Source organism: Ursus arctos, unplaced genomic scaffold (genome assembly GCF_023065955.2).
Source record: "Ursus arctos isolate Adak ecotype North America unplaced genomic scaffold, UrsArc2.0 scaffold_23, whole genome shotgun sequence".
Lineage (NCBI taxonomy): Eukaryota > Metazoa > Chordata > Mammalia > Carnivora > Ursidae > Ursus > Ursus arctos.
The window spans coordinates 44,133,160-44,148,317 of NW_026622908.1; the positions used below are offsets into that span (position 1 = coordinate 44,133,160).

Sequence of the window (15,158 nt, forward strand, 5' to 3'; positions counted from 1 at the left end):
CACATGGTACCCGACTCATGGACGAGCTGCTAACTCTTACTTCTGGAGATTCTCCCATTTATAAGATAATGCCCCAAACTATGTCACTGAATGCTATGTTAATTTATGGTTCATCTAGTTTACTTTTCCCGTTTGTACCTAGCTTTCTGTCCCCGCAGGCACCCCGAGGTGACAGATCTGGCTACATTGCCCCCTGGCCCATGTGCCCTGGAGCAGACATAGGCTGTTCAGAGAGTTGCTGGACACCTCCTTCACTGCTCTTGCCCTCTGCCTCTCAGACCTCTCCCTACAATGGGGCACAGGGTGGCCTGGCACTAACTGTCCAGCGGAACCAAAATTCTTCCCTTTAAAAAATGGGGTGGGGATACATGGGGACATTCCAGGGGTCACCTGCCATGATTGTGGAAGGACAAAGTATAGTTCAGTAAATGTCCAGTATCAGGAAGGTACCAATAGGCATTTCCTGAGAGATCATCAAGTGATGAGGACTGTGATAAGAGCTTCAGGGAAAAACCAAAAAATATGTGTGTAAAAATTTATAGTGCCTGTCCAGGAGGAATCCAGCAAATAATTTGGGACATGATATATATATATATATATGATTGAAAAATTGGAAGACAGAAGGTATTGTATAATAAGCTATCAAATTATTTGATACTGATTGTCAATGATATAAAATTCAGAGATGGTAGTTTAATATAGCTGGAAGAAGTTAAACTGCTTTCGAAGGAGCTAGAACTCGACACCACCTGTTAGGGCTGTGAGCCTTGCCATCCACCACAAGGGGGTTTCAGCTGAGGAAGCGGCATAAGCGAAGGTGCTGTAGGGGTGAGCACAGTGCACGAGGGGCGGAAAGGGACGGGAAGTAAACCGGGGAAAAAGCCACCGCTCTGAGGACACCGGTCCACCCTCTCATGCCAATCTGAAAATTAAGGTGTCAGGAGAGATCTGCACAATTCCACCTGAGAACAGCATGAGAAATAAACTGCACTACACGACATAGGACCTCATCTTTATGGAAAAAATTTTCAGAGAAGCATACTCTTGAATGTTCTTTATTATAACGTTCAGTATGTTACCAAAGTAAGAGGATCAACAACGTATGAGAGTTCACTTTAACACCTGACTGACGACAAGATGATGGAAATCTTACAGAGTGACAGGACATGAATTTTTACTAGAAGGGCACTTTCATTAATATGATACGCTAGTTAATAAGTTAGCCTGTTCACCACCCAACTCTGAAGAACGACGGTGGGGTGAACACCCCCCAAAGGACTACTGGCCAGGAGGCTCCGGCCGACCTGTGTCTATGCCACACGCTAGCTTAGAAATGTCTGAGCCACGTTGGGCCGACAGAGCTTCCTTTCTGACGTCTTCGGACCTAATCTGACCTTGTTATCGTCTGGAAGTCAAAAGGAACGCTAAGGAAAAGCATCTAAAGAGGTAAGGAGATAGAGCAAATTGGTCGCGGTCGGGAACTCCTACAGGATGAGGCAACAGCGAACGGTTTTCTGCGTGCTCCCTTACACGGATCACACACTGGTAGAGACGCCAGATTACCAGCAGTACTGGGGATGCTGAGATAAAAACCATCAGGGCTCTTTCAGTGGAGTGACATCAAATCATTCTTTGCAGAAAAAACCGCACAAACACAAAGCTCGCGCTGTTCCCGGCACATCATTTATAAAAGTATTTGATGACCTGCAACAATTACGTCCAAGAAAGAAAACCATGTGGCTGAGAGAACTGAGGAGAGCCTGGGGACAAGGTGGACGGACACACTGCCGTAGAAGCTCCCTCCTGCTCCCGCGAGAACGTGGACCGGCCGTGTCATAGAGACTCCTCAGACCGCACTGGGACTCCGAGAGCGCACACTCGAAATCAAGTGTTCGAAGTGCCAAGTCCCCTTGGCCGCTCCAGGTGCACTAAAGCACGTAGTAGTGCCCTACCGCTGGCCAGCTACTCCCAGATTACAAGAAAGATAAAGGGAGTGTCTTCGGGATGGTAACATCGTAGGTCATGCAGTGTAACCAAAGACGGGGGGGGGGGGGTGCCAGCAGGACCTAGAAGTCGCTTACGTGGCTTCTGTTTTGTCCAGAAGTGCGAAGAGCCATGATGATAGGACCAAGTATAACAGCCGCGACCGCACACCCTCCCTGACCCACCCCTGAGACAACGAAGCAAGGAGAATGGCTTCACACAGCTCGATCCTGTTAAATGAACTGAAAGTCACCATCTGCCGAGGCACTGGCGACAACCACCAAAAGACGGACTGCTAAAACCACCCAGCTGCGAACCACGTGAGCCACCGACACGCTCCAGTGGCAACGCAGACGGGAAGGCCTCGAGCTCTGCCAAGTGGTTCGCTTGGCCTTTCACGCTGCCCCCAGACAGCCCTCCTCCCACTCACCAACGCCAAACCAGCATGCAGGAGCCTGGAGGGCACCAGAGCCACAGTGGACATGTCACAAACTACTTGACCTGACGGGGATGTCCGACCACAGTAGACTGTGTGCCCCAAACTCATGGAGGCAGGAAAGGACTGATCTCCATAACCAACTCGAGGGCTCCATGAGCGGAAAGGGCTGTCCCATCCACTGTTAGCACATGAATGTTAACGAGGAGTTGCAACAGACTTGGTTAGTTTAATTAGTTACAATTATAGACGTGACTTTCAAATGGCAAGACAAGTCCCCAGCTAAGTGCAGCCCACCTCCCCACGGAGACCATGAGCCTCGGCACCTGTCTCTGAACGCGGGCTGACCCAGCAGGGGTACGGCAGCAGGCGGAGGCGGCCCATAAAGGCCCACTAAGACCACCGTCAATGTTGAGTGCCTGCCACACTGTTACTTATGTGGCTGACCGCGAAAAACAGCATCTCAGTTTAAACTGATGTGAGACCAAGACAGAGCTCTGGATGGCAGCGGGCCCCTGAAACACCGACATGGGACAGTGGACAACATGGGAGCCTTTCCATCAACAAACCAGACACACAGCCGCACGGTTGGTACCACTGCTTAATGCAAAATATAGTTTCTAGAGGTCGCAAAGGGTTACAGGTAAAGCTGATTTTATAACTTAGAATAAACCACCAAAGTACCCAAAAGCCTCTTAAACTCTTCTATTAAAGTAAGTGACAACTGATTGCTTTTAATCCTTACCCAGCCAAAGTTATTTTTGGTGGTCCTGGAAGAGCGGATCCCGAAGGGAGAGTAGACCCGTTGACTAGCGATGGTAAGGCTCCGTTTTCAAGCTGTAGAAAGTCAAAGACAAGCATATTTTGAATTAGATCATGTTTCCAAAGTTCCATCCTGTCAATCTCTAGGTCCAGACAAAAATGACTGGTTTTCTTCTGGAGGTTTACATCACAATCACTTTACGTCAGGCCCCACCACCATGACAGTTCCCCTCACCCTGGAATGGACTCCGGCCCAGGCTTCTCCACAGCAGTGGGGGAGCCCAGTCCATTGTGTCCCAGACCTGCCTGGCCATACGTGCCCGGGGGGAGAGAGCCCTGCCTGTGTGGACCGGAGGCAGGGGTAAGGATGCAGGGCCCGGCCAGACACACACAGCTGTCGGGCGCTGGCTGCGGACACTGGAACGGACAGCTTTCTCATTTTCATGACTACAAATTGTGAATGAAATTCAATGACAAACTTCTATACACTGAAACTGTTCTTTAGTTATGATGACATTCTTGGTATAACATAAGAGCCCTGGACATCCAAAGTCTTGTCAACCATTAGTGTCTCATCTTGTCAAAAAAAAAAATTTGTAGTCAGTTTCAACAAATCCAAAGCCGTGTCACAACCTCTGTCCCCTCTGTGTCCTTTGCTTCCCCGGCTCTCATTTTGCTTTCTTTCTACTACTGGTTAGCATGGCTGACAGACGATATTCCCAGGAAGAGGAAAGGGTAGCGAAGTCAGCAATGACCTCATTCTCTTCTTATGCAAAGGAAGAAATGTAAAGTATTGCATAAATTTAGGTTTCGAGATGATTTGTATATATCACACGTCAATACCCTATCCTTGTCCCTTCCTCCCCTGAAAACAAATTTAAAAGTAAGTTTTATATAAAAAGTACAGTCTTGGGGAATGCCTGGCCTGCTCAATCGAAGAGCACGTGACTCTTGATCTCAGGGTAGTGAGTTTGAGCCCCACACTGGGTATAGAGACTACTTAAATAAGTAAAACTTATTTTTTAAAAAAATACAGGCTTGGAAAAACAAACATTTTATTCATTCTATTCATTTTCTCTCTTCTGCCTCTTATTAAATTGTGTGTCATCACTGCCTGTGGGGTTTGAAGACCCTGAGAAGCCACCCTGGGTCCATGTCCCTGACCACAAAGCCCCGTCCCTCTGGGGAGCCTCACCCCAGGAGCCCCTCTCTTCTGTCTGGGGCTCTGCCCTCCTCACTCAATTTACAGGAGGGAAGTGTTCACAAGTTACTGAAACCAGACACCTGTTAGGCCCATGACCCCAGTGGCGGTCCAAAGTTTTACATTCTTTTGGAGAAAGGATTTCACAGTTCTCAGGATTGAGGCAATGCTTTGCATAAACTGGGGTACAATTTCCCTTTCCCCTTTGCTTATTTAGCCCCAAAGTAAAGCAGAGAAAAAGAAATGGCTTCAGTATGGCATAGGCAGTTCAGCTAAAGCAACTTTATGCCGGAGCCCATGATGTTCTTCAGCAAAGTCTGGCCACCTAGGAGTAAAGACATAGACTCTAAGGCGGTCCTCTCAGTCACATCACCTGGGATCTTGCTAAAACGAAGATTCTGGGTCAGTGAGTCTGGGGCAGGGCCTGAGATCCTGCATTTCTATCAAGTTCCCAGATGATGCCCAGGTTCCTAGTCCATGTACCACACTGTGAGTAGTAAAGTGCTTAAAAATATATAGAATTTCGGGGCACCTGGCTGGCTCAGTCGGTGGAGCACGTGACTCTTGATCTCATGATTGTGAGTTCAAGCCCCATGCTGGGTGTAGAGATGACTTAAAAATCTTTAAAAATATCTCTGCAGAATTGGGAGTTTGGCAAGGAAGCAGCAAATGCATGGCTAACGAGATTGCCTCAAGGTCTCCACGCTGGATAAGAAGTCAGGGGCAGCCAACATGGGGATAAGAATAACACAGCCAAGAGAAGATGGGGAGGAGGTGGAAAGAGAGGACACTGTGGCCCAAAGGGGCACTGCCTCTGTGGTTGGGGCTGACCCAGTGGGGAAAGGAAGGCAGGCGCCTTGTGTGCAGTGTCCAGCAGACGCCGCCTCGGGCACTCCCAGGATCACGGCTCAGGATCTCCTGCACTGACCTATACTCCCCCCGCTCCCGGCTAACACATCATTTGAGAAATACTTATTTACTCACTCGACAAACATCTGACTCTGTTTACACCCGCTGCCTCAGAGATCTCCTCTGGTCTCAAGGCCTTAAATGCCATCTACACCCTGGTGAATTCTTCCCTCCAGCCCAGGTCTTCCTCACACTGACCTCTAGCCCCGCGAGTCCCACTCCTGCATGCCATCGCCACTCGGGTATCTCCAACGTAATACTTCGAGACCGGGGACCTAACTCCTAGTCTCCTCACAAAACGTGCACTCCCCCAGCTCTCTTGATGGAAACGCCATCTTTCCATTTGTCCTGGACGAAAACCTTCGGGGCATCCGTGCTTCCTCTCTTTCTCTCGCATCCCACATCCAGCCCATCACAAGCCCCCTTGTTAGCCCGCAGGGGATCCGGACAGGCTATGTCGGCTCCACTGCCCCCCTGCCCCCCCCCCCCCGGTCTGAGCTGCCATCATCTCTCCCCATCCGGCACTGCGAGACTATCCCAGTGGCAGCTTCCCCTGCACCCACCTGGCCCCCGCCCTTCCCCAGCCCTGTGCTTCCTCATTTTCCATGTCCTTCTACCTTCCTCTTGCTGACTCCGTTCCATCCCCCTGGCCTCCTCCTTGCTGTCTCTACAGCAGGCTGACCTTGCGTTGTGCTGTTCTGCCTGCCTGGAATGTGAGTCACGCAGCTCACCCTCTCCTCTCAAGATTTTGCTCAACTGTCACCTTCTCGATGGAGCCAACTGTGACTTGCACCCTCCCCGAGGAACCTCTGTACCCTATACCCATCCGCTGCTCTCCTAGCATACAGTAGAATTTATTTAAGAGATTTCCCTATATTGTCTGTCTCCCACACTAAAATGCAAGCTGCAGGGAGCAGAGTCACGTGTTTTCTTTTGCTTCTGTTTGGGGGGGATCGCTTAGCATTAGCTCACCGATGTGGTCCCAGTGCTCAGACCAGCACCGGCCCTACTGAATGAAAGTCACTCTATCTGACCGCCCTTTACGTGCCAGGCTTCGCTCCAGGTCTCAGTTTACACAGACACACTAGACTCACAAGATCTCTACTCCTGTGGACCTGGCATACTCAGGGGCAGAAGCAGACAAATGAACAAACCAAAAAATGCAAGACCATGACAGTACTGGGCAGAGAATCAGACAGGTGCCATGACAGTGACTGGCTGTCAACACTGGGGAGTCATGAAAGGCTCTTCTGAGGCGGTGATATTTTATATCAAGACTTGGGGAAAAGAGCACATTTGTCTTATATTTAGTATATGCATTTTATGGTGCAATGATAAAAACATTTTAAACTCTAGAAAAGCATATCCATTCCACCTAGGAAGGTGAGGAATGCTCCACATCGAATGGGTGTGCTGGTGGGTGGACTGCAGGGCCACAAAGGACAAGTTCAGCAAATGGGCAGAAAGATAGTCTGGAGGCTATAGGAAAGGGCAAGACAGCCCTACAGGGTTGGCCCAGAACTGTGTCTTGAACCGATGCCACTCCCTCCCAACCCCCAGGGTCTGACACAGCAGTGAAGGTACTGAGTACTTGGTAAAAGCTTCAGTGCTGATTTTAAAACAGAGGATAAATGATGCTTCCTGAGTAATTCCAACTTCAACAACTGAAATTTTAAGAGAAAATAGTGCCCAATTGTATTTTTTTATTAAAACAGTGACTCACTTGTTGTGAAATGAGATTTAATTTTGCTGGTACTGGCAAAAATCTTCCTACTAAAGTAGTCATTGGTTTAGGGACATCTGTAAGGAAGACAATTAAAATTAATTGATAACATATATTGTTTATATCGTTCCTTTTCTACTCGCACATGGAAGAAAGTACAAAAATGATCATGTATCGTGGATTTATCATGTGCAAAATCATTTAAACTTATCTTGATCCTATTTGTTTTTTTATTCTGCAAAACCTTTTGAGTCAATTTTTTTTTTTTTTACTTATTACAACCTTTTTCTTGGTCCTAAAGCTGCTGAACTTGTTTCCAGGGCTAGCCTACTATACTAAAAACAAAACGAAACAAAACTGTTGCTAGTGCCCAGGTTCCCAAACTGTGTGGCTATGTGCCAAGGAGCCTTCAGGTGCCACAGCACTCACCAGGGGGACCCTGGATGTCACACTTTCGAGGAAAGCATAGCGACATCTGTTGGACACCACATGAACTACTTTCAATTTATGCGTATCCTTTTTTTCAAACGGTTACTAACTTGCTAGGATGTAAATACTTATTAGGCTGTTTGGACCAAACTATTTAACTACTGGAACTGACTGGTATTGCTTTGGTCTAAGGGTGCTGTGGAAAACATTCCTGAGACACTAGAGGCCCTGCAAATCTCAGTGTTTATGAGTAGAGGCAGAGGGAGAAATGGGTCTTAGTGTCTTGAATCACCTACCAGCTGAACACAATTGCTGCTCCAGGCTTAGGCATCCTTTGAGTAATGTTACCTTGAGACTTTGGTAACAGGATGCATTTATATTATGCTGGCATTTCAGATGTACGTGGTGAGGGGGTTACGATTATACAACAAGGAAGTAGATTTGGAGAACATTATATAAACCTTTTCCTTTTGTGGCCCTAAAGGCATTAGAATTTGTCATGCTCCAGAAGGAAGGGAATTAGGAAAGAAGCCCCGCCTGCTCACGCAGAGGGTCGGATGCCGCTCTAACCTACAGGAAACGGAGCCAGAAGACCGTGGTGGGTCAGACAAAAGTTTTGAAGACAAAACTCCAACCCCAATTCTGTATCACAGAAAAGCAAAGGTCTTTGAAGGCATTTTATCTGTCCCTAAATAAAGAGACTATCAGGATGGAACAGGAGTTATAATATTTCTTTTACTCTGAAGTACCATTGAAATGGCATTTGTATTTAATATTGATTTAAATTATTGGCAAGTGCAGTATGGGGAGGAACAGAGTCAGTAATATTGTATCAGCTTTGTGTAGCAACAGATGGTAACTATTTTTATTATGTTGATCAGTTCCAAATGTATACAAACTTTAAATCACTATGTTGTACAAATGAAACTACTATATGTGGTAGGTTAATTATACTTCAACAACAAAAAAATAAATCATTGGCAAGGTCAGCAAAGCATCTGGTAATTAAAATATTCTGATTAAGATTTAGAATAACATGATTATGTATATAATCCACATAGAGATGCCTAGTTTTCAAGAATTAGGGTCTAACTTTTGTAAACACAATCCTAAAACTATGTCACTTATTCTTTCTTCAATCATTTATAAGTAATTTGAGGATAATTAAGTACTTATAGGTCATTTATTCTCCCAGTTTAAAGATGTTTCTGAGAGAATGGCAGAGAAAAATCAGCATTTGATATATTTCAAAACTCATGGTGATTAAAGCATAGTCATAGCTCTCACTGATTACACGAAAATGCTTCCATTAAAATGGATACAGTTTAAACCACATCTGAACTGTCAACCCCCTACCCCATCTGGGAAAGGCTAATGTTTCAATCCAGTCCCCTCTCGGCACACGCACTTGCTGGGAACGGCAATCACCTGTTAGGATCACAAGCTCTCTGCCAGCCCAAGTAGAGGATGACTGTCCAAGAGCACAATGTACATAAATTGGTCTATAAAGGTTTTTGTTTCTATTCTTAGTTCACTCATAAGGGCTAATAGGCTTGCCAAGTTGCCTATTTAACAACCTAACTGCCTCCTGTTTTACTTTTACTCTCTACACAAAGCCAAACATATCCACTTACCAACTTAAATATGATATATGACATAATTTTTTTATTAATGTACTCTGTACCTGACTGTAGATAATTATTTTGGTCTTGATACTGAGGAACCAAATGAAGTGCTTTTAGTTCTCTTGTGCCAGAATTGTCTATACACAGCATTTGTGTACCCCCTTTCAACTGACATATCACCTAAAATGAAAAATAATGATCAGGTTTCATTTTTAAAAGATATCCAGTAATATGAACCTAAATCAACTTAAATCTGAGAAAGTAACTTTAATCCAGATTTTAAGTTTTAATGGAAAATGGCAAGCTAAAGACCTGGTCTTGATTTCTCACTCTACAATCACATGCTCTCTGGAGCTACCACAGGGCAAAAATCCCCCAGGAATGTTTTGTGAGACGTGCTCAGGTGTGGAATGCAAGTCTTGCTCATGCCTTCCTCTACAGGTGTCGGCCCACGGAGGTTGAGGGTAAGGACTGGGTGATGATGCACCGAGCTTCCTTCCCCATTCTTATGCTCCACTGTCTGCGCGGATGGAGAGAGTGGTTATCTGCCCAGCCCCAGCCCCAGCCCCAGCCCCAACAGATCCAGTTAACCGCAAGAAAGACTTCATCCCCGACTCCATCTCTGGAGCTGATCACATCCTTAGAATAGTCTTATATTTTATGAGTTATTCTTTCCTGCTATACACACATATTATTATTCTACACATTTTTTAATGCCCTTTTACTTTATTTCCTACAAGTACAGTTTAGAAAGGTTAATCCAAGAACTGGAAGATTCTAAGAAGCCATGTCAGTCTTCCTGGGCCTGACTGGCACTCTCAGACCATCTCGTTGGATTCTGACCATAAATGATTCCTCAGTGAGCCAGGTGAGTCCGTCAGTCAAAGACACAAGTCAGGCAAAGAATAGGTGGGAGCCCTCGCTGGGTGCAATCCCGTCCGAGGCAATGCAGCGTGAAAATGAAGGCAAGAAAAATCATGGCTTCTGCCCACCCACAGCTTCTAATTCTGATGGTAAAACCACAGATACCCAGAGAAGCTGTGGTTTCCGACTTTAGGTTGTCTTTGGGTTTCCCAGACAGGAAACCCCAAATAAGCACAAAGGATCGATGTTAGCAGAATAACACCTACAGAGCCTATGTTAACAAAGTGCTGATCGCTGGGTCAAACCTTTATATCACCCTGACACTGGATAAGAGGCCAGTAGTCATGTTTGGTTGGAATTTTATTTGTATTCAGAGGAGAAAGTTATAGCCACACACACACACAGAGGTGCACAAAACTGGGAGAAATAGCGGGTCCTCCTGGGCTCTGCTGTGCCCTCCCCACCCCCCATCAGGAGCGCGTGCATGCTGCTTGGTAGTCTGGTGTAACTGGAAGAGTTCTCATCCCAATCACCTGGTCCACACATCCTGGACAAGCTCTGCTCTCAGAACCCACGTGCACCCGAGCAGAACCGCAGACAGACAGACAGGTACTGCTATATTCCATAGCTAAGCCAAAGTTCATGATGAGCTCATTCTCAAGCTATTTCCTAGTTAAAGTATGTGCCTTAGAGCTTAGGCCACCTTTCTTGGAATAAAGAGCTACCAAGGAAAAGGCAGTCTCTGGTTCTTCAGACTCTTTGCTAGAGGAACAGTCGGAGCCTGATTCTCTAGCTCCCCTCCTTCCCAGTCCTCATCACACTCTGACCTGGGGTCCCAGATGCGCCACTCACAAACGGACCATGTAACATCACTCTTTTCTTATGCATGAAATGTAGATAAAAGTATGTCTAGGCTACAGCGCTGACGGGAGGATTAAATGAACCACACATGTTATGGACTATGTCATGCGAGTGTCACTTGGTATCATTAGGAATTTGGAGGCAGGCAGGAAGGGAAACAGCCACAGAACCGCAGCTCCCTCTACCCGCCCACCTGCCAAACCACACAGCTCTGCAGGCTGCCCCAACCCTGGGCCCACCCCCGGAGGGGCCTTGTGGTTACCCTCCTTAGCAAGGACAGTGATGTCCTGATCTTTGTTTGGTTTGCTAAGACCCAGGAAATGGGAATCTCAGAAGTGAACGGAGCATTAGAAAGGCTCTAATTACATCCCTCTTTTGATAGATGAGGCAAACAAAAATGTGGACTTAACCAGTAAACAGAATGAAAAACAGTGACTGAAATCAATGATTCCTATTAAATTACCAATGATCAGAATCAAACATTTAAGATAATGGCATTTAAACACATTTTCTTTGGCATCATTACCATTGCGTTAGAGTCTTTCTTGTGAGAGCAGCCAGAGGCGTCCTCTGCTTCTTGTGATGAGGGGAACTTGCAACAGGATTCTGGACCAAGAGAGTTCTGAAAAGTTGCTTCCTCTGGATTGTTACTTATAATTGTACCACCTGCTTCCTTTATTTCCACCTAAAAAAAGCAATTGTTATTTTAGAAACCACACTGCGGACACTGGGGTTCACAGTTGCATACTATGGAAAATTCTATGTTTTTAAGGTAAAGAGCACCCTTACCTTTACTTCTTCTCTCCCTCACTATCATTCTCCCTATGGGGGGCAACAAGGAGGGGTGATAAGTCGTCTGATCGGCCTTGCTGGGGAGGAAGGACCCTGAGGACCGTCTGCCCACAAAGCTGGCGGTGTGATTTCGATGTGGTGCTCATGTTGTTTCAAACACACGGCGTAAGGAACAGAGAAGAGGCCCCAGCTGCCGGTGCCCCTGAGCTGCTCAACAGCCCCCCATTCTACAGGAGCTGGCAGCCTTGGGGGACCTTCCTTAAAATGGCCTCAAATGCTGACCCTTTCTCACCGTTCTTAGAGCGTGCCCATTAAGTTGTATGAAATGTTCCAGTTGATTTGGTTTTTACTCAAGAAGCCTCCAATCCTTGCTGACGTAGCAGATGTAATATTGATCATGTATTTACAGCAAAACTCATAATTGTGTAATGAGTGGCAGGATGATAACTAATAAAGCCTGAGGGCAAGAGGAGCTGCCAACTTTGTTTCTAAGCCATTTCTGCTACAACCGCCAACTCAGTGACACACAGCAAAATCCCCAGAGAGGGCAAAGTGCCAGTGATACTACTGAAAACCAATGGAATTTAAAAACTAAAAAGACTCAATCGTTAAAAAAATTACCATCAGATTTGAGTGTTCCAAAATCGTGAGGATTCTAACATTTGCTAAGAATGTGAGGAGGGTTAGGATTGCATCGGCCGTGCTCTCCTGAGCCTCCATCTGCCCAGAGCGCCTACTGCAGACAGAGTACAGGGGAGCCTCCCCAAAGGCTAGGAGGCAGGTCCTAGAGTCCTTCCAAGAAGAGGGTGATTCTAGGGTAACATTCTGAAGTCCTCATATAAAAATCACAGCACAGATAACGACCTTTCTAAGTGTGGTTGTGGATGCAAACTTGGAGATGTGGAAGGGTGAAATTAGCGACTCCCACAGATAATAATTACTGGCAGGTTCCTGAGCACAGCAGACTAGCATGAAGGTATAAATCTTTAAAAACAGGAAGGTTTTGCTGTATTTCAAGTTATGGCTTTATTTTGATAATTCACATTTTACAGCAAGAGAAAATTTCAAATTTTCTTCTGCTTTCTGCTTTGAGGAACTCACCAGGCAGGAGCCATCAGAGTTTAGATTTAATTTACCACCCTGTAGGGGCGCCTGGGTGGCTCAGTCGTTAAGCGTCTGCCTTCGGCTCAGGGCGTGATCCTGGGGTCCTGGGATCGAGCCCCACATCAGGCTCCTCCGCTGGGAGCCTGCTTTTTCCTCTCCTGCTCCCCCTGCTTGTGTTACCTCTCTCGCTGGCTGTCTCTATCTCTGTCACATAAATAAATAAAATCTTTTAAAAAAAATTTACCACCCGGTAATTACCAAGTACTTATCCAGTAAATACATCAGCTCCTTAGCCGCAGGCAACTATGAGCTGAACTACTTCAGTAAAGTCCCATTTTTACAGAAGAGATATAAACAAAGTTCAGTGTGGGAATGAATTTCTAGAAAAAGGAAATTAGCAATTCATCCTCAATATTTACTAAAAAATAATCCCATTCTATTTAAACGATAAATATGTTCATGCTGTATCTTTTTCATTTTACTAGTTAACTAGGCAATTGGGAAAAAAAAATTTTAAAGCAAAGAAATACCATCCAAATAGCCTCTCCTTTATTTTGTCAAACCCACATTTTGTTAAAATTGGATTATATGAAAAGGCATAAATCTTATGATTTTCACATGAGCTAGTTCTGTTCCTGTTCTGGTGAATTCTCACTGAATCCACTTTGTACAGGAAGGCAGCCGTACTAGAGGCCCAACAGGCCAAAGGTGCCAGGAACCCAAGTTTGGCCTGGAAGCAAAATGGAGTGGCTGACATTTCAAACCATCTGAGGAAGATTCAAGGAAGACCTCTACCGTGGGTGAAGGCTGGTAGGACTGGGTGAGCTCTAGGGTCCTCTGTGTAAGCCAAGAGGGTGGTGGAGGCCCAGCCTCTCCTCCCTATCTTTTCTTTACACTAAGGAGCAGGGATTTCACTGAAGGAAAACCAGAAAGGCAGAAACCCAAGCTGCTGAAGCTATGGCTCATGATACATGAAGTCAGGCGACAGTCATCCCAACACCAACTCCAAAGTGCTCCACGGAGGCTTGACTTGTAACTTACAACAGTGATTTAATGGCTGAGTAATCTAGTTTTTCAAACTAGATCCTCTTAGGGGGCCAGTACCCATTTCCTTGGGATTCTTCGTTTCCTTTAAAAAACTGATTTGTTTAGTTTCAGCAAAAACAAGGCAGAAAATCACCAGTGGTGATAGCAAAAGAGGGTACCTAGTGGAGAATTAGCAGGAATTTATGTAGACTGTGATTTATATTACATATGCTTAAGGAACAATCCCTCATTAGCAGAGAGAAGCTCTCACATTGCATTTTTTCCCCAGACATAGTGACTCTAACATAAATGGGGCTTCTTTCCTAAAGCCAGTGAGTGATAGCCACAGGGCCGAGGGCCGCACACTGCCTAGCTGTTTCCCTCTCCTGCTGTATGCTCTCTGCAGCCTTAGGCCACTTTGAACCTGCCCCGCAGGACCTAATCCTGCAGGGAGAATGGCCTGGCTGGGTAGGCGCAAGGCTTCCAAAGGGAGGTGCTCATTGGAACGAGTGAATCCAACCCGGGCTGCTACCGATTCAGGGAAAAGGCTTGGGAGGGAAACCTTGGCCCGAGCCAGTGGTCTCACTTCTCTATTTGGGACGAGGCGACAGAGTCCCGAGCCAGTTTCCCACATGGATCTTACTGGAATCACCCGGACACCGGGGTGGGCGGCTCCTTCCCTGGCCCAGGCGCCCAGGGGCACGACAGCAGGACTCCGGTGCGGCGCCAGCAGGGAGGACAGGAAGTGCACGTTGTAGGCCTGCGGCTGCGGGGCCACAGGCAGCGTGGCGTCCTCCAGGGGGCTGAGCTCGGGGAGACTCGGGTACTCCGGGAGCATCTCCTCCTCGTCGTTGTCGTCCACCACGAGCTCCACTTTGACTTGACTCTCACAGTCCACGTGAAGCGGGGGGTTGAACGCGTGCAAGAGGGGCTCCTTGGGGTCCGCGGAGCTCAGATACGCGTCTTTAAACACGTGGAACTCATCCTCCTCGTGCTTCACCACCACCGGGGGTTTCAGGGTAAGGTTTTCAGAAGCAAACGGACTCTCTGCGCTGAAAAGGTCTGTCACGATTTCCTCCTCCGGACTGGACATCCCGCCAAGCAGAGGGGCCTCTTCCATGTCCACTGAGGGGACCTCGGGCCGGGCATCGCCACGCACCCCTCGCCACGCAGATTCCGGCCGGGAGCCGAGCACCTGCAAGGACGCGGCCAGGTGAGGCGGACACCGCCCCGTCCAGCCCGGGCTCCCCAGGGGGTCCCTCTACGCCCGAGGGCCTGACCCGGGAGGGGGTCCCTCCGCGCCCGAGGGCCTGACCCGGGTGGGGGCTCCCTCCACGCCCGAGGGCCTGACCGGGGTGGGGGCTCCCTCCGCGCCCCAGGGCTTGACCGGGGTGGGGGCTCCCTCCACGCCCGAGGGCCTGACCGGGGAGGGGGTCCCGCCGC

The 15,158-nt window shown here is 47.3% G+C and overlaps 1 protein-coding gene across 1 annotated transcript in view; it reads right to left on the reverse strand.

Annotated features, from left to right (window-relative positions):
* Positions 1–14,835, reverse strand: part of TESMIN (testis expressed metallothionein like protein) — a 40,026-nt gene extending 25,191 nt beyond the window's left edge. The window contains exons 1-5 of the mRNA XM_026482997.4: positions 14,359–14,835; positions 11,320–11,478; positions 9,128–9,248; positions 7,015–7,091; positions 3,165–3,256 (exon numbers count right to left, since the gene is read on the reverse strand). Coding sequence (XP_026338782.4) covers positions 3,165–3,256; positions 7,015–7,091; positions 9,128–9,248; positions 11,320–11,478; positions 14,359–14,835 — 926 coding nt within the window. The remainder of the gene's footprint in view (positions 1–3,164; positions 3,257–7,014; positions 7,092–9,127; positions 9,249–11,319; positions 11,479–14,358) is intronic.
* Positions 14,836–15,158: the final 323 nt, after the last annotated feature.